The sequence below is a fragment of the Barbus barbus genome (genome assembly GCF_936440315.1).
Source record: "Barbus barbus genome assembly, chromosome: 7".
Lineage (NCBI taxonomy): Eukaryota > Metazoa > Chordata > Actinopteri > Cypriniformes > Cyprinidae > Barbus > Barbus barbus.
In genome coordinates this window covers 12,345,031-12,369,734 of record NC_136735.1, presented here as the reverse complement: position 1 = coordinate 12,369,734, position 24,704 = coordinate 12,345,031, and the positions used below count along the sequence as shown (strand labels likewise).

Sequence of the window (24,704 nt, the reverse complement as noted above, 5' to 3'; positions counted from 1 at the left end):
GCCACACTCAGCTGTGCTGGTTCTCATGCAGTGCAGAGGATGGAGCTGGAGGAATCTCCAGTGGAGCTGTTTATTACAGCTGATGCTGGAGACTTGATCATTGCTGTGGAGAATGATGGAACTGTGTTCACAAACTGGGGCTAAGAGTGGATTGGAGCATTTAGTTTATTTGTCCCATTCAGTACCTCTCTCACTTTGGATTAGTGAAAATCGCCTCAGCTTCAGTTTAATGTTGGGAAGCACATTGTTAGAGATGCTGATTCTGTAACTGTTGTTATTGATTAAAAATGTCTTGCAGCTTAAATGCATTACAGTCCGGTTTATCCCCTCAAAACATGCCTTGATGTTTATTGGATTTATTATTTTGGTAAAGCATGCAGGCTGAGTTAGTGATTAGAAAGAAACATTAAAGATAATTTTGGCAGACTTTTAGGCTTTTATTTGTATTTAGATTTATTTATATACAGTGGTGGCCAAAATTATTAGAACACTAGTATTTTTTACAGTTATTTCTATCTTTTGCTGTAGTGTGTCAGTAGGAAATATCAGTTTACATTTACAAACATTCATTTTTCCATTATTTGTAATAATCCAGTGAGATTTTTGTTTGCACAAGGAGTCTGACAATAGCCAGTGCTCCACACAGAGATCTGATCGCATCATCATCCAGTTTGGCTGTAGTGACATGAAGAAACAGAACAAACTGAGACAGACCCAATTCAGAAGAACTGTAGCAATGTCTCCAAGATGCTTCAAGAAACCTACCTGCAAAGGCTAAAGTACAAAGTTTTAGGCATTTGTGTAAAAATTCTGTAACATGAGGATGCTGTCGTACTTTTGTTTCAATAAACCTAATAACATCCTGAGCTCATTGGGGAAAACGCTTCAATTTGGCCATTGTTATTTCTAATTTCTAATTTTTTTCTTTACAAACAATTGGAAAAAAAAAACTTTTCACATTTCAAGTTAAAAAACTTGAATTTCAAAAGCTGAATAGGATTGTTGTTTCAAGGCATTTTTCAAGCAAGATGATACCAAATTCGAGATCATTTTGGAGACCTGTGGAAATACCAAATACTAACCCTGAAATTCAACGTTTTATCCAAAAAATTTTCATTTTCGTTTGTAAGCAAAAAAATGAATTCAGTTAATAATAATAACAACAATAAACACAGCAAATTACTAGTGACCTCAGATTATTATAGGCACACTGTAGATTTAACAGTGTATCAGTACAAATATCAGTATCTTGTAATCAGCAGTGTTTTTTCTATATGCACTTGCTCCTGTTCTTATGACTCATTCAGTGCAACATTTGGGTCAACAATCCTGCCTGCTCACATTGAGTAAATGGCACTTAACCCTGGTAGCTTGAGGGAAACTGTCCCTGCAATTAGTGTCCAATTGCAATTTCAACAGCACCCGATGGAAAGCTTCCACCAGGTAAAGAATTTAAAACGGAATCTATCTATCTATCTATCTATCTATCTATCTATCTATCTATCTATCTATCTATCTATCTATCTATCTATCTATCTATCTATCTATCTATCTATCTATCTATCTATCTATCTATCTGTCTGTCTGTCTGTCTGTCTGTCTGTCTGTCTGTCTGTCTGTCTGTCTGTCTGTCTGTCTGTCTGTCTGTCTGTCTGTCTGTCTGTCTGTCTGTCTGTCTGTCTGTCTGTCTGTCTGTCTGTCTGTCTGTCTGTCTGTCTATCTATCTATCTATCTATCTATCTATCTAAAGCATACTAACAACTTATCGTACAAAAGTCATGACTTGTATCATTATATTGTTTTGGGAAACTCTTGTGTGTCTGCTGAAAACGTACAAATAAACTGGGGGGAAAACATAATCTGTCTCTAAGAATCAATCAACAGTTTTATTTTTTTTGTCTAGCCAAATTTAATTACATGGACAGATTTCAAAGCTCAAGGCATCTTTTTGTTCCCCACCCTTTGTCATCCTTATCTAAAAGACATTTCTCTTTAAACACTTGAAGATTACGGGGCCTTTCAGAGCAGAAGGCCGACTGGGAGATGAATGAGGACCTAACAGATTCGTTTTTCAAAGTAAAACTCATTCAGTCATCCATATGTTTATAAGCATTTAACCAATTTTTGCAGAAGCAATAGTGTCTGAGGAAGAGTGTCTAAACTCATGGGTAATCTGCTAATGTTGTAAATGTCAAAGTTGTAAATCACTGCATGGTGAGAAATACAGTTCAGCAGTTTCCTTAAAATATTGTTTCTGTTCAGATTCATTTCCAGAGAATGGCTTCATCTGCAATGAAATCTATTAAAAGTAGATATAAAAAGACAAGGACTTTACTCACTTATCACTTGAGATAAATCAAAATAGTCAATCCCATTTGTGGAAAGAAAGTAAGATAAATCTTCACATGAAAGTTATCTTCCTGCAGGACAAATCAGACAGTTCCATTACTCTCTGCAGCTGAGACTAATTAAGGGCACTTGATTAATGATATGCCTTATTACAGTAATATGAAAACAATAAGAAATCAATTACCCAGTCTTCTATAAGCGCCCTTTCCATTTAAGGTGTCAAGATGCTAATTAACAATACCACAGATTTTATAGGCGTTTGTGTGCATGCAATTTTAAAAAAACACTCTGCTGTGACAATTACTTATCTGTCCACGGGTTTGGAATCAATTGATGTGTTGGTTTTGCAACATGGGGTGAAATGAATGAATCAGTAAGCTGCGGAAGCCTGAATTATTTTTTCATTCACTTTAGTTGTTGTATCAAACAGATACTATGTTGTTACAGTCCAAAACCACTCACAATGAGGAATTTATTCATCTCTGCAGACAATGTTTAAAGCTTCTGTGCAATGTGACAAATCAGTCGTATCAGTAGGCTATTCCATATGACATATTGTAATATAATAAGTAATATAAAATATAGAACTCTCATTTCTCCAGGAACATTTTCTGCACTGTTTCATTATGAAAGTGATTTCTTTTTCAATTATTGCCTGTGCCTGCAACATAGTTCCACATTAATATATATATATATATATATATATATAATTATTATTTTTATAAATAGGTAATTGTTTCTTTCAGTACTTAACATCTGATATGTCAATGCATATATATGGTTTAATGGCTTTAATAATGGTTTTACCACTATTTTAATCAGTTAAACCAGTCAGAATCAACAAATGAAAAACACAAACTCTTATTTTTTACAAAATTGCTAATTTATTTACCCACTAGTGCACACATTCACTTTTTTCTTCTTGTGTAACATGTACTCATGTATAAATAAATCTATTAATGTGTTTAAATCAAAGGAATGGATGGCTTAATGGCAAGCCTGTGATGTAAAAAGAAAGTGAAGCCCCAGGCACAAAAACCTTATTTACCTCCACTTTTTTTTGCAGGATCAATAAGCCATTAAAGGTTTCCTACAACCTTAATAAGACGTCCATTGAATTACACAGACCCTCTATGTATCTCACTGCAGCGCTGTTTATTTTCATGCCTCTAAGCTCACAAAGCACTAATTTCAATTTAGTGAATTGGATGATGGGATAGATTCAACATCAAAGTATTAAGAGTGAAACAATTTGCTTGTGGGTCCATTCATGCTTTGTACTGCATTGGCCAAGCGGTGACCTTAGATTGGATTTGGGTCCTAACACCTCTTGACAATAAATGCAGAATGGAGTCATTTTTCCTTTAGCATTTTGATTAGATCATCATGACCTTAAGTGGTGTGATTGAGCAAATACAAACACACCGAATCATGTCAAAAAAGAAGAAAAAAGGAGACAAAGAAGACTTTCGTGTCAAAAAGGCCGTTGCAACAGAAAGCAGAAAAAAAATCTAGTTTTTATGGGCTCTTAATATACATAACTCATGAACTTTTATACTTTTATTTTTATTTTTAAAATGGGTATGAGTAACGAAAAAGAAATCTCTCTCTCTCTCTCTCTCTCTCTCTCTCTAAAATATGAAGATAATTGTGTGGTGGTAGCTGACCCTTGTACCTCAAGCAATTCCAAAGACTATAGAAATCCTTGAAAGGGACTTTGGCACTTCCAAGATTTTGAACAAACAAGTTATGTAAGTTAATTCTTACTTCAAAATAAAAGCCAATTAAAAAGGTGGCATCACTGTTTAATGCTAGTTCTCTATTACCCAGCCGTTACAAATCATTCTGGTGAGCCGTCTTGCAGCTTCATGCAGCACTTTATCTAGATTTCCTTCTTCATTAGTGCTTCAGAAATATGTAATTTGTCACAATTTTACCAGAGTATAAAAGCAGTTCTGTTATCTTACCCATATGAAAAACACGTTGTCTGTTGAAATTTATGTTAATTATGAATGACCCACTGTAAAAATCTAATTAACAAAATGTTGTAAGGGCAAAAATATTTAAGTTGAGCTAATTTTATTGCTTGGCCTTAGTTTAGAGGACATATTATATTATGTCTATATAATATGTCCAAGTGTGTCCCTGAGCAAGACATTAACCCCCTAGTTGCTCCAGAGGCGTGCGACCTCTGACATATATATCAATTGTAAGTCGCTTTGGATAAAAGCGTCAGCTAAATGAATAAATGTAAATGTAAATGTAAATGTAAAGTCTACACAAATATATTTGAAAAACAGTGAATGAATTTTAAAATCCAGTCAACTTATTAGCTATGCTAATGTAATATAAAACACGTGCACTATAAAACTTCAGTAAAGGTTGAGCCAACTAAAAAATAATAATTCAGGCAACACTTTGAACTCAGAAATCCACTGAACTTAAAATTTCTGTGGAACTAGATACTAAATAATAATTAGTTGAAAACGCTTGATTTTTTTTACAGCAGCTGTTTCCAGTGATGCCAGTTGTGAGGAATCAATCTGAATGTGAGCTAATGTCTTTTCTCTAATGGAATGATTATTGGCAATTGTTTCATTCTGAATAGAGCATGTATCACTTTTGCAGTAATGTTGTTGTTTTTGTCGTTATTATGAATAATTGTATTATTATTATTATTATTATTATTATCATCATTACTGTTCTTGTTAATATATATTTAAAAAAAGTCGCATTTCAAAACCACACATTTCCTATACCTTGAGTAGACGTATTTACTGTACAGTAATTGATCACATTTACATGACTTTTATTTTGATAGAACATTGAAACCTGAGTGACACGGACGTCGATCCGTCACGTCTGTTTTCTGGATCAAAGAAGTTGTTAGTAAGTTCTTCCACTGTTTGTCATTTTTGTAAACAGGCTCTGACAATTTTCCACTGACTAGCTGTGAAGTATTAAGGGTGCTAGCTTAAACTTGAACTGCGTGTCTTTACTTTTATGTTTACAGTCATTCATAAGACTTATGCTGTACTGAATTACATTTACACTCATCACCTGACCCGATTGCGGTGCATAATTAAACATAACTAAATTAACGTCGCATAATGCATGATATATCTATATGCTCCGCGATTAATCGTACACTCCTGAATGTTCATCACCTACAATTACCTATCAAAACATTATCACAAACTAATGAGCCTTGCGTTTTATGCTCTTTTCTACACGTTTAGGTTATTATCGAAGACAATGGGCCGTTTGGACGGGAAAGTGGTAGTCCTTTCTGCAGCAGCACAAGGCATTGGAAAAGCCTCTGCTATAGTAACCATTCATTTTACATCCATTTCAAAGATTTCACGTAGTGCTTGCAACTCTATCAGTTTGCTGCACTCTGCTGTGGCTTATTGGCAGCTCTGCATGCCACTTTGATGAGTATAACAATGGTTTACTCTGAGGGTTTACAATTGCTATGTGTTTTTCCTTTAAAGCTTGTCATGCAAGGGCTGTCAACATGACATTTTGAGGCTGTCAAGTGTAGATGCAAAATTCTTGGACATAGTAACACTATGACGAACGCTGAAATAAGCTTGAGGGTGTAATGTTTCTAGCATTTGTGACCTATTTTTACAAGCATTTTTAATATGAAAATGCTATAATCAATCATTAAGGGGTGAAGCAAAGAGTGTCTCAGATCATTTAGGCAAATTCTCTATGAGTCAGCAGCACGTTATCAGCAGAGCGCTGGGGGTGGTTAAGATGCACACCTAGGTGAATACATTTCCATATCAAGTGAATATTCAAATGAGTATTAAATGAGAGAAACTGCAGATTGAGGAAATACTCCTAGCCCTGAGCCAGTTGGCAGATCACATGGAGGGAACACATGACATTTCACGATTGTCTTCAAATGAAATCTCACCAGTGGAATGCTATTGAAAGCATAGATATGGCAAGATTCTATATCAGCCCAGCCTGCTGTGTGCGCTAACCCTGCTCGATCTGAGCTATGAAATATCTGTTATTACATTTACATTTATGCATTTAGCTGACGCTTTTATCCAAAGCGACTTACAATTGCTATATATGTCAGAGGTCGCACGCCTCTGGAGCAACTAGGGGTTAAGTGTCTTGCTCAGGGACACATTGGTGTCTCACAGTGGATTCGAACCCGGGTCTCTCACACCAAAGGCATGTGTCTTATCCACTGCGCCATCACCACCCAATTAGGAGAAATGGATTTGATTAAACTGATATGATGAAAATTTTGCATTGCATGAATTACATGTCCATGTTATCATGAAAGTTTGAACTAGATTAGGATGTTGAGAAAGATCATGTTAATCATTCATATTGTTGTTTACTGACTTTAACTGTAATGTCTTTTTAACTGAAACAGGCTTTTGCCAAGGAAGGTGCCCAAGTCACTGCTACAGATGTCAATGGAGACAAACTTAAAGAGCTGGATGGCATTCCAGGTAACTCATTGACTGGCTATGTATTGCCACCTAGTGGGAATATGTGAAACAAAAACTTTTCTAATCATAATCAAGATCCTTATCTGTAATTAACCAAGCTATTCAATCAGTTTTTGTAATCTTAATCTTAAAATATCTTCTCTGATTTTTGGAAAAAGATTTGGATTTTTGAACAGATTTTTGACTCTAAGGTAATAATACAAATTCACTCACTTTTGAATGATTCAATTGTTCTACATAATTTATTAATTTAGTGTGATTTAAAACATATGCTGTAAAATATTATTGAAATGAACCCAAAATACTTTTCTGATGACATTAAATGATGAAATTTGAATGTCAAAATCACTTGTGTGAAAGCTGTCACGTGATTCTTCAGAAATCATTCTAATATGCTGATTTGGTTCTCAGAAATATTTCTTAATATTATCAATGTTGAAAACAGTTGTGCAGCTTAATATTTTTGTGCAAACCATGATAAATTATTTCATGAATAGAAAGGTTAAAAGAACATTTATTTGAAAGAGAAATCTTACATTATATGTAACATTATAAATGTCTTTACTGTCTACTGTTGAATTTAGTTATTTTTAATGATTTTTATATAATTAAATCGTTCTTACCTGGACTGCCTACAAAAACTCTCAAATCCTAACTTTAGTGATGGACATCTGGTCCATATGTGTGATTTTTTTTATTTATTTTTAATTTTTTTGCTCAAGCATTATCTTTGATGTTTGAGCGTGTCTATATAAGACTCTTCCATCAATAAGAGATTTCAAAGGCTAGTGGGTCTTTTTTACCCCCCCCCCCCCCCTTTTCATACTGCTCTGCTTTGCCACATAATTCCATTATGTTGGAAACAAATTGCTTCAGTTCAAGAGCTTCTCCTCTCAGGCTTCTATATGCTCTTCTGATTCCTTGCTTTTTTTTAGGGATCAAAACCAAAGTTGTTGATGTTACCAAGAAAGACCAAGTGGAGGCCTTGGCCAAGGAGTTTGACTATGTGGATGTGCTCTTCAATGTTGCTGGGTTTGTATTTCTCATTAAAAGCAGTGAATATATATCTTTAGCTAACTTTTTTATATTATATTGAGTTTGAGTTTTTGAGCTGTTTGTAGTCTATCCTGCTTAGAATGTACCACCTTCTATAAATCACATTTCAGGAATGATGCAAAAGCATGAATATGTTTCATTTTGGGGGGAACTGTTCCTTTAATGTGCATACAGTTTCTCATACTCCTTTCTTTGACACAGATTTGTCCATCATGGCTCAATACTGGAATGTGAGGAATCGGACTGGGACTTCACTATGAACGTGAATGTCCGTAGCATGTACCTGATGATCAAGGCCTTCCTGCCTAAGGTCATCTTGTCCTTCCCCTCTCGAGGATTATCCCAGAACACCTCATGCTACCTCTTCTTTTTCTCCCCCATTATCCCTGGAAAAGACCATCATATTTAATGATTGTTTTCATCCCTATCTTGTTTGTTCTTTGGGTTAAGAGTACAAAACAGATCTGTACTATGCGGTTTAATACGTAATCCCTGTGACGGCATAAATGTGCTCAGTTGGTTACACAGATATATATTTTTTTTATGAAATTAAAATGTCTCAAATTAGTACATATATTTTTATACATAATTATGTGAATACTAGCTCATATACTAATGTTGAAAAGGTTGAGTTGCAAGGTTTTTGAAAGAAGTCTCTTCATGGCTGCATTTTTTAAAATAAAAAATACAGTAAAACCAGTAATGCTGTGAAATATTAGGCAATTTAATATGACTGTACTGAATGCATTACATTTTAAAATGTAATTCATTCCTGTGATGGCAAAGCTGAATTTTTAATGTGTTGATTTGGTGCTCTAGTTACATTTCAATTACTATTATCAATGCTGAAAACATATTTTTGATGAATGGAAAATATAAAAAGATAATTTATTTTAAATAGAAATCTTTTGTACCATTGTAAAAGTCTGCTGTTACTGTTGATTGATTTAATGCACGCTTGCTCAAAAAAAAAAAAAATCTAATATAATAATATTATCAACATGGGATCCATGACAGCTACACAAAGGCAATAATGCTGTTGTCTGATTTGGAGTATATAATTTAACAAGTCTGTCAATTTAAACTGATTTTCCCTTATCCATCTCCATATAGATGCTGCCTCGTAAATCTGGTAATATCATCAATATGGCATCTGTGGCATCTAGTATCAAAGGTAATAATTATATTCTGTTGCAACCTATTTGCATTTTGAGGCTGAATTATAAATGGGCTGCACATCATGTTGTATATCAAGATTGGTCCCTTTGCTCTCAATTACATGTGATGATTGACATTGTTCCATGTTGCTCTAGGCATATTGTCTTAGCCCCATTATCTCCAGTTTGGCTGATGCTGAAATTGGATAAATGCCAGGTCAAGTGAAGTTTGCCCTCTCCTAATTGCTCACCCTTAATTGCATGTGCAGGAGTTGTGAACAGATGTGTCTACAGCACATCTAAAGCTGCTGTCATTGGACTGACCAAATCAGTGGCAGCTGATTTCCTGGAACAAGGGATCCGCTGCAATTGTATCTGCCCTGGTATGCTACTTTATCGCTTGGTGTCCTATATTAACTTAAGTTCCTATAACATAAAAACATGTCCCTGTACGTAGTGATTATATGAGTCATTTTGCTTCTTTTGACCTTTACAGGAACTGTAGATACGCCTTCATTACGACAGAGAATTCAGGACAGACCTGATCCAGAGCAGGTACTGCTTCCATTACCAAGACACTGTACTATACAGCCAAGAAACACAGTAATCTGAAGCTGTTTGCATAATTTTTCATTGTCTTTTTCTAAATGCAAAAGTCTTTTAGAGCTCTCTGCGAAGATAACTAACAGCCAACTGAAGCGCAGCCAGAGATGTTTCACACATGAAACATGCCAGCGACTCCTTATTAACTAACAATTATAGAGACAAGCTCTGGCTTCTCTGAGTGAAAGTCAATGAGGCTTAAAGTTTATATTTTATGCACAGCATTATAGTCATACAGCAGAAGCACATCTGAAACGAGAAAGTTAATATCAATATACACTATCGATTTTCAATAAGGAATATAAAAAAACTGAATACTTTTATTTAGCAAATATGCAATAAATTGATCAAATATGATTTGTTACAGAGTATGAGAACCGTAAATGTATTAGAATTATTATAAATGTAAAAAAGATTGTACTGTAAAAATTGTCCATTTTCCACCATGAATCTGAATTCTGTGATCCAACGATCAGCAGAATAACATGACACATCTGCTTTTTGAAACCTTTTGAGAATGGTTGTGTATGTACATTTGCGATGCTTCTGTGAAGCTTTTGTGAAAAATTTCCTCACACAAGGTGCTATTTTTTTGGCATTAGCACCGTATTGAAGGCCCTTTAGTGCAATAGATTTTATCAACAAAAATATTTTTTATACAAACACTTTTTCCAACAGCAGGCATATAATTATATACTACAGTTCAATCTGTCATTCTCCTTGGCATAGACTTTCTGTGTTTTATCTCTCAGGCTTTTAAAGACTTTATGGCCAGACAGAAGACTGGTAGAATGTGCACTTCAGAGGAAGTGGCACATCTGTGTGTGTACTTGGCCTCGGATGAGGTGAGTTTGACCATTTATTTATTTTTTAGTATTATCATTTAATTTAATATCACTAATTTAATATTTTAGTAATACCATTTAATATCACTTTTCAGTACACCATGTCGTACTGAAAAGTGGTGTTGCATTTTTAACAGTTTACTTGGATTAAAAATATAGCTGGATATTTAAAAATAATCAAAGGATTTTTATTCCTACAGTCTGCCTATGTAACAGGAACAGAAGCTATCATTGATGGAGGCTGGAGACTCTGAGGATGATTTACTAAATAACCTTTAACATGCATGCAATTTGACTTCCAGAGAAACATAATCACTGATTTTCTTTATTTTTTCAAACTTTAATGCTGCTATGGTGCAAGTGATTGTACTGAATATGAATCGATTCGTTCTTGGCCATTGATGTAAAAGCTTGTGGATGCCAAGCTCACTTATTGCCAATTCCTGTCTATTAGACAATCCTCTAATTCATAAATAAAGGTTGAGAATATTAGCGAATGTAACTGAAACCTGGGATTAAAACAATTAGTGATTTAAAAGAATAAGCTTTGAAGCTCTTGGTGTTTAATTTATTGATTCCCTGGCTTTAGCTTGACTATATGTGCCGTTAATATAAGGTGAACATTAACCATATAAAGCAGAAAACATTGTGGATGTAACGTGATTATGGGATCATGATAAGCACAAAAGTCTCCTGCCGACGTCTTGTGATTGGTCGGTTACTTTTAGCTCTAGCCAATGACTCTAAAGGAGGTGGGACTTGTCAGAAAAGGGTTGGGAAAACAACACCGCTTAGACCGGATTGGACCATTTTATTATTAGGGTTGGGTTTATGGTTAAGCCACTCTCCAGCTGTCACTCACACTTCCGGATGCTTCTACCGGTTCGAAGCAATGATTGTTTGTTTTCATTATTCATGTCAGGTAATTGATTTACCAGAACAAAAAATTACAATCATCAGAGAAAAGACAATGTCTTTATCACGCAAGAAAATTAATCTTATAACGTTACTATATAGACGATAGTTGAAGATGCTGTAAATGAGAATACCTGGACTAAGAGCACTGTGGTGCCAGTAAGGCATCAGTGAGGGGTTTACTACGGTTTTACAAACAGACCATATGCCACGCGCTCTTCGGTCTAAAAAGGACCATATGGCCTAGGCGTCGCGTTTAGTCCTGTCACAATCCGATTAACCTGCTGAATAAACCACTCGGTTTCTATTCAAATACTCGTATTATTTCCTTTTTGAAGTTCATTGACAACAGCTAAGGCTTCATCGATAGGCAGACGCTGTAATCGCGATTTATATTTACACAGATGAGTGTTGATAAACAGGAGCCGGTCATGAACACGTGCAATGGCTAGAAAACTCGAGCGAGGATAGAGCAGAAGTACTGTGCCATGGAGGATGCCCAGTCCAGACCCCATTCATCCCACTCCACATACTCACAGACGACCGAGGATGCAGCCTCCGCCTTGGGAAATCACGCGGAAGTAGGTTATCAGTCATAATTCCCCACTTTATGCTGTTTTTGTATGCATTATTTCAGTAGTGGTTCTTTAAAATGGGACAGTTGCCTTTATTGATGTTACAGTATGTAGCTAAAAGCATCTCAAGCCTTAATGGACAATATAAAAAGTTCAACACTTTATAATAACCGTAATTTATACAATTAACAAACATTTTAATGCTTTATAGAGCAACAGTTCATGTACTTTCAAATATGTTTAAGAAAATAGACTGAGAGAACTGAGACTAGTGTCATTTCTGCTTCTGTGTTGCGTTCTGTTTAATTAATACAAATACTTTTTCTTTTCAACGTCTCACTCAAAGTTTCTGCTGTGCAGTCAATCATAATACTATATAGACTGCTTCTAGTCAATCAAAGCCATCCTTAAACTTCAAAGGTTGAACAGAAGCTGTATCTTACATGGCATTTATGTTTATTTACACGATCTGTTTAATGCTGCTGTATTTACACAAAAATTGTAAATAAAGCCTATAAATAAATAAAAATATCTGCCAACTCTAAAAGGCTGCAATATAATAACAGAATCATTGTTGATTTTTTTGTCTTGGTATTATAATAATCATTATTAATGTCAATGAATAGAAATGTATAATTATTATTTTCTGTTTGAATATGTTTAAGTCATTTATTCATGTGTTGGAAAAGCTGATGAAGATTACATTTTCCAGTTTCCAGTGTCACATGATCCTTTGGTAATTATTTTATTAAGTTTATTTTAAATGGTAAAAAAAAAAATATTTCACAGTTTTTACTGTATTTTTTTTATCCAATAAATGCAACCTTGGAAAGTATAAGATACTTTAAAATTTCTTTCTTTCTTTCTTTCTTTCTTTCTTTCTTTCTTTCTTTCTTTCTTTCTTTCTTTCTTTCTTTCTTTCTTTCTTTCTTTCCAGGTGGTCTCAGACTAGGGCTGCAAAACGATTAATTGCATTCAAAATAAAAGTTTGTTTGCATACTATATGTGTGTGCGCTGTGTATATTTATTTTTTTATATATAAATACACACACATACATGCATATATTAAGGAAAATATTATAAATTAGAAAAAAGACTTGTATAAATAAATATAAATATTTAATATATAATATAAATTATATACAAGCATAAATATATATATTTTACATGTTTTATCATTTAATTATTTTTTTTAAATATATACATGTGTGTGTATTTATATACATAATAAATATGCACAGAACACACACATATAGTATATAAACATAAACTTTTATTTTGAATGCGATTAAACTCAATTAATCATTTTGCAGCCCTATCTCAGAGATATATCATTCTCTTGTATGCAGCACTGGATAAAAATGTATATTTTGCTACTAAGATCACTGCTTCTTTCTTTATTCTCCAACAGCATCACCTTACTGTCAGTCAGACAGTCCTGGTGGTTCCGAAGCGCTCAGAGAGCCCCAATCCGAGTATGACCGAAGAGAAGACTTATGTCCCTCGACCGGTGTCTTCAGTTGACGCTTGTACTAACACAGACCCTCCGTATGAATGCTGCCCATGGCTGCGCAGACTGTGCCCATGTCCACCCAGAGGCCTGCTGGCCACCATTATCACCAAAGGTTACAAAATAATAATAATCAATAATCTTCCTAAACGTGATGATAGTGATTGCACATACACAATTTTTCTAAAGCTTGGGGTCAAAAGGGGATTTTTAAGGTTTTCAAAATAAATTTTATACTTTATTTAATAAAAACAATACAGTAATATTATGAAATGTTATTACAATTGAATATAGCTGTTTTTGCCTTAATGTATTTAAATTTGTTCCTGTGAACACAGTATCTGATTGTTCTTGTCCTCTTTGTAGTGTCCATGGCCGCAGTGCTCTTTGGTGTTGTTTGGTCCATTACAGAGAAGGAATGTCTTCCTGGCGGGAACCTCTTTGGCATCGTGACCTTGTTTATTTGTTCTGTAGCCGGGGGAAAACTGTTTGGACGCATACACTTCCCAAACATGCCACCTTTACCTCCGCTACTTGGTATGAGCAAGTATTTCTGTGTTGTTGTCTGTTGTTAATAATGTAGTAATTACAACACAACACTTGCATACAACAAAATTTTCTGTTGGTCAGCATGGCAAATTCATGTGACGGTCTAAAACTTTGGGGTTACTACGATTTTTTTGAAAGAACTTTATTCAGCAATGACACATTAAAAAGACAATTTTTTTTAATGTTACATAGACTACTATTTCAAATAAATGCTATTCTTTTGAACTTTCAAAATGTTTTAAACATTGACAATAAGAACAATGTTTCTTGAGCATTTTTCAAATATATTACAATTGAAAACAGTTATAAATTGTAATGATATTTTACAAAATTACTGTATTTATTTTGTTTGATCAAATAAATGCAGTCTTGATAGGCATAAGAGACTTATTTCAAAAACATTTAAAAAGTTACCACCCCCAAACTTTTGAATGGTAGTGTATAATTCAATTTCCCCCACACGTCAAAGATAAACCGCCTGTGTTATTTCTTCATTTTTGTCTTTTTTTCTCAGAGTGGTCACTTTCATTGTCAGTGTGAGAACTGTAATGAAAGAGTATGGGGTTTCTGTTTGTGTTATTCAGTGGTGTTGTTTTCTCTGCGTGTGTCCGCAGGCATGCTGCTGGCAGGGTTTATCCTCAGAAACATCCCTGTGGTGACAGATGCAGTTTACATTGATGTTAGATGGTCTGCTTCTCTGAGAAACATTGCACTAGGTGTCATTCTGGTCAAGGCTGGGCTGGAATTAGACGGAAAGGTATGAAAGCCCACCGGCCCCGTAGAGTTACACCAAAAACATTGCTGCTAACCCGAGAGGATGTGCCTTCATGCTCTTGAGAATTATCTTTCAGCCAAACTCCATATTGTTTGTTAATATTCAGTTTCATTTCACAAAGGCTTTTCACTTAACTGAAGATTGTATTTCAGGCTCTGAAGAAGCTCAAAAGCGTGTGTTTACGTTTGTCCATGGTCCCTCTAACCTGCGAGGCAATCACTATGGCTGTGGTCTCCTATTTAATATTGGGTCTTCCGTGGATCTGGGGTTTTATTTTAGGGTAAACCACTGATTTTGATAAGACAAGAACATCTCTGAAATGTCTGCTGCCACCAACCTAATCGCTGCCATTTTCTGCTTGGTAGGTTTGTTCTTGGGGCCGTTTCTCCTGCTGTTGTGGTTCCGTCTATGCTGCTTCTGCAAAAGGAAGGATACGGTTTAGAGCAGGGTATACCTACTCTACTCATGGCAGCATGCAGCGTTGATGACATCATTGCCATTACCTGCTTCACCACCTGCTTGGGTATAGCTTTCGCCACAGGTACACCAAAAGATGCATATACAAATGCAAAGATACAAATACAGACTATATTCATAAAAAATGTAATTAATGAGATATTTTGGATATGAACAGTGCTGACATGGGTGCCAAGTCAGATGACATTTGATTCAGAACTCATTTTGATTGTGATACTACTAATTTAACCAGTCTGACAGAGGAATTCAAAGTGCTTTTACACGGATGCAAGATGTTTAGGATAGACTACATTTTGCTAAATTGCACCATGGCTGCATTTATGTAATCAAAAAATTTCATGAAAACAGTAATATTGTAAAATATTATTTAAATTTAAAATAGCTGTTTTCTATTTTAATATATTTTAAAACGTATTTTATTCCTGTGATGGCAAAGCTGAATTATCAGCGGCCATTACTCCAGTCTTAAATATCACACGATACTTCAGAAATCATTCTATGATGTTAATTTGGTGCTCAAGAAACATTTCTTATAATTATCAATGTTGAAAACGGTTAATGTTTTTGTATTAATTTTTGTATTACAATTTGTATGTGTATATACAGTCAGGTCCATAAATATTGGGACATCGACACAATTCTAACATTTTTGGCTCTATACACCACCACAATGGATTTCAAATGAAACGAACAAGATGTGCTTTAACTGCAGGCTGTCAGCTTTAATTTGAGGGTATTTACATCCAAATCAGGTGAACGGTGTAGGAATTACAACAGTTTGCATATGTGCCTCCCACTTGTTAAGGGACCAAAAGTAATGGGACAATTGGCTTCTCAGCTGTTCCATGGCCAGGTGTGTGTTATTCCCTCATTATCCCAATTACAATGAGCAGATAAAAGGTCCAGAGTTAATTTCAAGTGTGCTATTTGCATTTGGAATCTGTTGCTGTCAACAGTCAAGATGAGATCCAAAGAGCTGTCACTATCTGTGAAGCAAGCCATCATTAGGCTGAAAAAACAAAACAAACCCATCAGAGAGATAGCAAAAACATTAGGCGTGGCCAAAACAACTGTTTGGAACATTCTTAAAAAGAAGGAACGCACCGGTGAGCTCAGCAACACCAAAAGACCCGGAAGACCACGGAAAACAACTGTGGTGGATGCCCGAAGAATTCTTTCCCTGGTGAAGAAAACACCCTTCACAACAGTTGGCCAGATCAAGTACACTCTCCAGGAGGTAGGTGTATGTGTGTCAAAGTCAACAATCAAGAGAAGACTTCACCAGAGTGAATACAGAGGGTTCACCACAAGATGTAAACCATTGGTGAGCCTCAAAAACAGGAAGGCCAGATTAGAGTTTGCCAAACAACATCTAAAAAAGCCTTCACAGTTCTGGAACAACATCCTATGGACAGATGAGACCAAGATCAACTTGTACCAGAGTGATGGGAAGAGAAGAGTATGGAGAAGGAAAGGAGCTGCTCATGATCCTAAGCATACCACCTCATCAGTGAAGCATGGTGGTGGTAGTGTCATGGTGTGGGCATGTATGGCTGCCAGTGGAACTGGTTCTCTTGTATTTATTGATGATGTGACTGCTGACAAAAGCAGTAGGATGAATTCTGAAGTGTTTCGGGCAATATTATCTGCTCATATTCAGCCAAATGCTTCAGAACTCACTGGACGGCGCTTCACAGTGCAGATGGACAATGACCCAAAGCATACTGCAAAAGCAACCAAAGAGTTTTTGAAGGGAAAGAAGTGGACTGTTATGCAATGGCCAAGTCAATCACCTGACCTGAATCCGATTGAGCATGCATTTCACTTGCTGAAGACAAATCTGAAGGGAAAATGCCCCAAGAACAAGCAGGAACTGAAGACGGTTGCAGTAGAGGCCTGGCAGAGCATCACCAGGGATGAAACCCAGCGTCTGGTGATGTCTATGCGTTCCAGACTTCAGGCTGTAATTGACTGCAAATGATTTGAAACCAAGTATTAAAAAGTGAAAGTTTGATTTATGATTATTATTCTGTCCCATTACTTTTGGTCCCTTAACAAGTGGGAGGCACATATGCAAACTGTTGTAATTCCTACACCGTTCACCTGATTTGGATGTGAATACCCTCAAATTAAAGCTGACAGTCTACAGTTAAAGCACATCTTGTTTGTTTCATTTGAAATCCATTGTGGTGGTGTATAGAGCCAAAAATGTTAGAATTGTCGATGTCCCAATATTTATGGACCTGACTGTATGTATGTATGTATGTATGCGTGTGTGTGTGTGTGTATATATATATATATATATATATATATATATATATATATATATATATATATATACACACACACACACACACACACACACACACACACACACACACACATATGTTTTACTGTCACATTTTGATCAATTTAATGCATCCTTGTTAAAAAAAAAATATTAAAGACCTCACCTTTTAATAGTGCATGTACATGAATTATAACATTTCGTATATTAAAGGGATAGTTCACCACAAAAATTCTGTCATTAATTACAATCATGTCGTTCCAAACCTGTTCATACGCGAATACACTGTTTACATTCAGATCAAAGCGTAAACAACGTATCGTGTAAACAACGTATCCGTGTATATATACGTTGTTTACGTATGTGATACTCTCCAAAATGGCACTATAGGGTGACGCGAATTGATGAATAAAGTCGTTATTTGTTTTCTTTGCGCACAAAAAGTATTCTCGTAGCTTTGTAAAATTACGATGGAACCACTAATGTCAAATGGGTTACTTCAATGATGTCCTTGCTACGTTTCTGAGCCTTGATCGTGTTAGGATCCTTGCTGTCTATGGAGGGTCAGAGACCTCTCAGATTTCATCAAACATATCTTAATTTGTGTTCCAAAGATGAACAAAGGTCTTATGGGTTTGAAACGACATGAAGGTAAGTAATTAATGACAGAATTTTCATTTTTGGGTGAACTATCCCTAAGATGTATTGTAGGGTTCTTTCTCCAGGTTTTATGGGCTTCCTTGGTGTTAGTGGTCCCATTTTATTTTAGTGTTCTCTCTTTCGCCCTCTGCAGGCAGTGTGTGGTTAAATGTGCTGAGGGGACCACTGGAGGTATTAGGTGGTGCAGTCACTGGTGTGGCCTTAGGGTACTTTCTACGTTACTTCCCCAGCAGAGACCAGGTTTGTGAGCTACAACTTTATGATTGAGAAGTACATGTTGAATTCAGAAATTGATGTCTTCTTAACAGGTTTCATGGCTATTGACGATTTGTCTTTTGTCCTACCACACAGGGAAACCTCGTGCTGAAGCGTTCCTTCCTGGTGTTGGGGCTGGCCGTGTTTGCTTTGTTTGGCAGTAATGTGGCCGGGGTTCCTGGAGCAGGAGGACTCTGTACGCTAGTTCTGACGTTTGTGGCTGCAATAGGCTGGGGGAAAGCTAAGGTCTGAATATCTCCTCCCAAACACAACAGGGATGTGCAAGACTAGTTTTTTTTTGCACATTTGTTTTGCTTTATATTTGTACAAAATCTACATGTTAGGCTTACATTTTTAAATCAATGAATTTGAAATAAATTTGAAAAGAGTATATTTGGCGTGGAAAACTAAATTATTTAGTTTTACCCCAGACCTTGTGTTCTTTTTCTCTGTGTCAGCACTAATAGATCACTTTCTCAGATCACACGCTTAATGTCAATGTGTATGTGTGTTTCAGGCTCCAGTGGAAGTGGTGGTGGAGAGGTTTTGGCAGGTGTTCCAGCCTCTTCTCTTTGGTCTCATCGGTGCTGAGGTTATCATTACTTCTTTGGAGGTCACGACTGTGTGTGAGTGTTACACTTAAGTTGTTACAGTGTCATTTCTACAAAACTGGTTTTAGTAAAAGAGCTGGAATAAACTAAAGTAATTGGGATGTCAGTAGTGTACACTTTTTCACATGTATAGCATTTCAAACACGCAGTTGACCAACTGTTATGTAATATGTCTGCAGTTCTGGGTATTGCAGCCCTGTTCATCGCGCTCACGGTACGCCTGCTTATCACTTTTGTTGTGGTACTGCGAGCCGGCTTTAACCTGAAAGAGAAAGTCTTCATCGCTCTAGCCTGGATGCCTAAAGCCACAGTACAGGTATGCTTGCCAAGTCTAACAAATAGACCCTCTGTTAGTCCTTCAGTAGACAAGAGTGAGCTAAATGACAAGAAATGAAATGCATATCAGATTTCTATGAATGCTGTGTGATTGTTTTCAGGCTGCCATTGGCTCTACAGCTCTGGACATGGCGCGCTCCAAGAATGACATCGAGTTGCAGAGGTATGGCATGGACGTCCTCACTGTGGCTGTACTGTCCATTCTCATCACCGCTCCTATTGGAGCTCTCCTCATCAGCCTGCTCGGCCCTCGTCTCCTGCAGAAACCAAAGAACCCTGAGTGGGGTGAGATATTTGCACGCACACAGACACACACACACACGCAATATAGAGTGAGCTGCCCACCTAGGCAACATTTTTAGGAATCATTGGCAGGATTCTGAAGTCGGTTCCAAACAGTTGGCGCAAATTTTGCTTGGATAAATTATTGGTCAGGAAACATAATTTTTATTTAAAAAATGTTTTTATTATTTGATTGATTTTGAACAATTGAAATTAAATTAAGATTAGAACATGCGTAACCCTGGACCACAAAACCAGTCATAAGGGTCAATTTTGTGAAATTGAGATTTATACATCATCTAATAAATGAATACATTTAAATAAGCTTTCCATTGATGTATGGGGTTGTTAGGATAGGACAATATTTGGCTGATGCACAACTATTTGAAAATCTGGAATCTGAGGGTGCAAAAAAAATCTAAATATTGAGAAAATCGCCAACAAGTTGTCTAAATGAAGTTCTTAGCAATGCATATTATTAATCAAAAATTAAGTTTTGATTTATTTTACGGCTTGAAAATACAAAATATCTTCATGGAACATGATCTTTACTTAATATCCTAATAATTTTTGGCATAAAAGAAAAAACAATTTCTTAATTACAATAGCAATAATTTTGACAATCCAAGATTGTGCAGCTAAGAGACATGGTGGAATTAAGTAACTTAACGATTTCAGAAGATGATTAGAATATAATTAGAATATAGAATATAATATTATGATATACACTGCCCTCCAAAAGTTCCAAACACCCCTGGCAAAGTGTGGTTTTGGACGATATCAGCATAAATCCTTATAATTTTTTGGTGCAAATACATTAAAGTAACTTGACATTATCATTGAAGACCAGCAATAAAACACAATAATGGCAATATATACATGTCAAAGTTAGACATGCCCCTTTGCCAGCTGTGATGCCTGGTTACTGGTTTAAACTTGGCCCAGGTTTTTAAAGGTGCCATAGAATGCATTGATACAGTATTTTAAATTGTTCTCTGATATCTACACAGGAGGTATGTGGCTTAAGTAAGGGCAAAAAATCTCCAGAAACGATTTTACATGTCCATTTACAAACCTAGGATTTCTCCCTAGAATGAAACGGTCTGTTATTGGCTTATTTGGCAGGGTCATGAATAATAATGAGCTCTGCTCTGATTGGCTGTTTCACAGTGCTGCTCAATGTTGAGCTCTGCTCTGATTGGCTGTTTCACAGTACGGCTCATCAGCAAGAAGGAAGCACAGGGAGGAAAATATATATTTAAATACTTTCTCTCGCAGTTATATCGTCGGGTAATTATACTGTATATAAAACGCGGGCATCAGGGAGCCGTTATTAATATGCGAGGCATTGAAACTGCTTTTGAACGATCCATCGATCGCGTTATAGTTTCACTTTCAAGAGACGCGATCACACAAACTATGTTTACATTATGGAGCAACAGTACTTACCACACATTTCACAAGATCAGATGCTTGTCAGTGGTGCTCAGGATCTGTAAGTCATTTGCCATCATCCTCATCTCTCCTTACTGAGAGTGAAATCTTATGTACTACTGTCACAGGCTACCGCTAGCAAGGAGCTAACCATGTCCCTTTAGTGGCTCGCGTTATTTGCTTTCTGTGCCTTTCTGAATACAGACACCAACCCATCCCTGCACTTCACACCCCCTGCACGGCCTGGAACATAACATTTATTTTGTTATTTTCGCTGTTGTCCGCGCTTGTTTATTTACAATACCTGCAGAGCTTCTGATGGTTCGCCGGCTTAGAACAAGGGCGGGTTTATGCAAATGTTGGGGGCGTAGTGATCCCGACTGTTGCGTCACAGTCGGTGTTATGTTCTGATTCGCCTGTTTTTCAGTGGTCTTTTTTAATCACAAGATTTACATATGAAGGAGGAAACTATGGTGTTTGAGGCTCACTGTATGTCATTTCCATGTACAGAACTGTTATTATTTAAATATGCCAGGGTAAAGACAGTTTTTCATTCTATGGCACCTTTAAAAGATTTTTGGGGCAGCACACCTTAATACTGTAGCTTCAACAATTGATTGCTAATTCAAAGTCAATGTTTGAATAAACTGACAGCTCGGATGCCCAGATTATGGAGAGCTGTTATAGCTGCTGATGGTGGATATTTTGATGAATCGAAAATTTATGTTTTTTTCTATGTATAAATTGTTTATGTAATAAAATGTTTTCGTAGTTTGTGTTGTCCCTTATCAGTGCAAAATTATCACAAATGGATTCATGCCAATATTGTCCAAAACCCCACTTTTCTAGGACGTTTCCAAACTTTTGGAGGCCAGTGTATATAATATGTAATATATTATTATAATATTAAAATTAATATGTGACACTGAATAAATGGCTGTTGAAAATTCAGTTTTGCCATTGTAGGAATAAATGACATTTTGCTAAATATGTAAAAAAAATATCCAAACATACTAAATAAAAATAAAACGGTTATTTAAATGACAGGTTTTACTGTATTTTTTAATCAAGCAAATGCAGACTGGTTAAACATAATGTGCTGTGGACAAATATTAAGAACCTGCATATATATATATATATATCTATATATGCATCTACAGTGTGTATTACCGCATTGGGTCATTAGCTTAGTTACATGAACGTTAGTTGCTCTTCACATGAGAAGTGCTATTTGTGTGGTGTGCGTGAAAGTGTTAAGTTGTTTTTGGAAAAAAATGTTTCCTCAGTCAAGATGGTTTAGGATGCTGCTTTTTGTAGATGGTAAGCAGAGTTTGGGTCAGATCTAAGCTGCTTAGCTGTGCAAAATATACTGAATTAGGTTTCTGCAGTTGTCTTGCCATCAAAAATATATGGATAGCAACAAATCTATTTTGATAAACACGCGACATGAGATGCACATGGAAATGTATCACCACAGCTTGGTGAATTTGCATGCTGGCAGGTCACCCGTTGTCCTGTTTCACTCTGTGTTTGCTTTATTGTTTGTACAATGTTGGCTATTGCACTTTGCTAATGTGTTAAAAAAACAGAAAATGCTCCAGCTTCTATAACTGAGACCAGTAGATTCAGTTTTCATCAAATTCATAAACATGTTCTGTGTGAAAATATGAAATTAACCCCTCTTATATATAGCCTACTATACATATTTTCATTTACTCTATATATAAATAGTATAAATGGAAGTAAAAAGCAACTGAAATTATATGAATGTTTGTGTTAATTGTCATTTTCTGAATTGTAGCTGTCAGTCAAGGTGCTTTATCTGCATCGGGGACCCCGGTGACGTATGAGAGTGCTCTGTGATGTTTCTGCAATGCTTCTGGGAAGTGACAACCCGACGTCCAAGGCTGCTGCTGATCCTTTTTGTCTTCAATGTGGATTCTCAAACTCATTATCACTGCGACCCTCTGAAGTCAGACTGCAAAATTGGCAGACATGCTTTTCAGACGAAGGAACCCAAACAATTGTTTTCACCTTCCAAGGTGGATGAAAACACTCAAATCACTCGCAATATTGCTTTTACAGATGACAAGTTATTATTCTTCTCTAAAAGGTGGGATTTTGAAGGATCGAACACTATAGGGATCATTGTTAGCACTATCAAGTACAAAAACATGTTTATGAAAATATTTTTTTTCTAACTGGCTTATGTTTGTGTTGATAGTATTCATTACATTAGATATATTACAGATGAGTCTGCAGTGACTGCATATCAGTGTTACAGAATGTTGTGTAGTGGTCAGTGCGGTCATGACTTTGTTCGGAATGGAATACTAGCTTACTATTTACTGAGCGCTGTGCAGTATATACTGTATACAGCCTTCTATATATTTATATTCACAGCTTGTCTATAATGCAATACAATACAATATAATACAATTTAATATGTCAAAGTCCTCGAAGCCTTTAGAGAAATCACATATGTCAATGTTATTATATGATTCAAGTATAATGTGTAAAAACATTCTTGAAGTATATGTGTATATAAAGCTTACACATTAAGTGGCATGAACTAAAAAGACAGGAAAATGCTGCAGGAAAATGACAACACTTATTGGCTGATTCATGAACGCCTTCACAAGTGACTATCCTGAGCAGCGACATAAAAGCATTAAAACGGCTTAATCAGTAAGTAATTTCATGCTTTAATAGCCCTGAACCAAAGAATTGGACACAGAAAGGTTCAATATTATGCATGCCTCTTTCTTAAAAACAAAACATTAATTAAAAAAAAACATTCTGATCAAATAACAAGGCTAGAAAAAGGTTTCTTTCAACAATACATTGCAGATAGAGTATTTCATGCAAGAGTTACATTTTGGCAAATGTAGTCGTTTACCAAGTATTCTAGGCATATTATATACTGCAGCAATAGTACGAATAGTATGGTAATAACTATTCTGAACAAAGTCATGGGTCTGTTTTTTGAGATTAATCAGTTTTTACAGGCGTCTTGTCAGCTCTTTTATAATCTTACAATCAAATACTGCTGTAAAAATTCTGTGGTCACTTCAGAGCTACATTTTGTGTTTACAGTGGAAGTAATTTTTAGAACGTAAATGATTTTTTATTAGTAGTAATAGAACGACAAATGGTATATTTGCCTCAGCATTGCACAGTTCATTGTGTTACTCTCCATGAACTATATTTGAGTATTTTTTTCCTCGATGGTGGTTTTGATAAAATGTGTATTTTAATGATATAGAGTCATGTGAAAGGGCATTGTCGATAGAACTTATTTTGTGAATGCTGTTAGTGGGTTATGTTTACTGCTTCAAATTTACAAGGTTTTGTGTTGTGGTTTTGTTATGGTAATGCTACATGCAGTCACTGTTAATTTAAGCAATTAAATGACTACATTTAAGACCTTATTCTTATATTGTCATCTTTATATAACAACTTTATTTCTGTGGTGTATGTGTAGTTTATTGGTAGATGTATCGCTGTAGAAAATGAATGACATTTGCCTTTTCAGTAAATGACAGGC

General features: G+C 35.8%; 2 protein-coding genes across 3 annotated transcripts; both read left to right on the top strand.

Annotated features, from left to right (window-relative positions):
* The first annotated feature begins 5,174 nt into the window (after positions 1–5,174).
* bdh2 (3-hydroxybutyrate dehydrogenase, type 2) lies at positions 5,175–11,816 on the top strand. Its single transcript, XM_079420386.1, has 10 exons — positions 5,175–5,238; positions 5,589–5,676; positions 6,752–6,830; positions 7,766–7,862; positions 8,088–8,196; positions 9,000–9,060; positions 9,313–9,426; positions 9,540–9,598; positions 10,399–10,491; positions 10,692–11,816. Exons 2-10 carry the CDS (start codon positions 5,605–5,607, stop codon positions 10,743–10,745), a joined length of 738 nt encoding a protein of 245 aa, XP_079276512.1. The 5' UTR covers positions 5,175–5,238; positions 5,589–5,604; the 3' UTR covers positions 10,746–11,816.
* On the top strand, positions 11,334–24,704 carry LOC306872034 (sodium/hydrogen exchanger 9B2-like). Of its 2 annotated transcripts, XM_079420366.1 has the most exons (13): positions 11,334–11,413; positions 11,811–11,987; positions 13,393–13,606; positions 13,858–14,028; positions 14,655–14,797; positions 14,968–15,095; positions 15,181–15,356; positions 18,373–18,479; positions 18,591–18,740; positions 19,012–19,120; positions 19,285–19,421; positions 19,543–19,726; positions 22,959–24,704. In XM_079420366.1, exons 2-13 carry the CDS (start codon positions 11,895–11,897, stop codon positions 23,018–23,020), a joined length of 1,674 nt encoding a protein of 557 aa, XP_079276492.1. In that variant the 5' UTR covers positions 11,334–11,413; positions 11,811–11,894; the 3' UTR covers positions 23,021–24,704. The 2 variants fall into 2 exon arrangements, with proteins under 2 accessions (XP_079276492.1, XP_079276493.1); XM_079420367.1 differs by lacking the exons at positions 11,334–11,413; positions 11,811–11,987 and adding an exon at positions 12,624–12,717.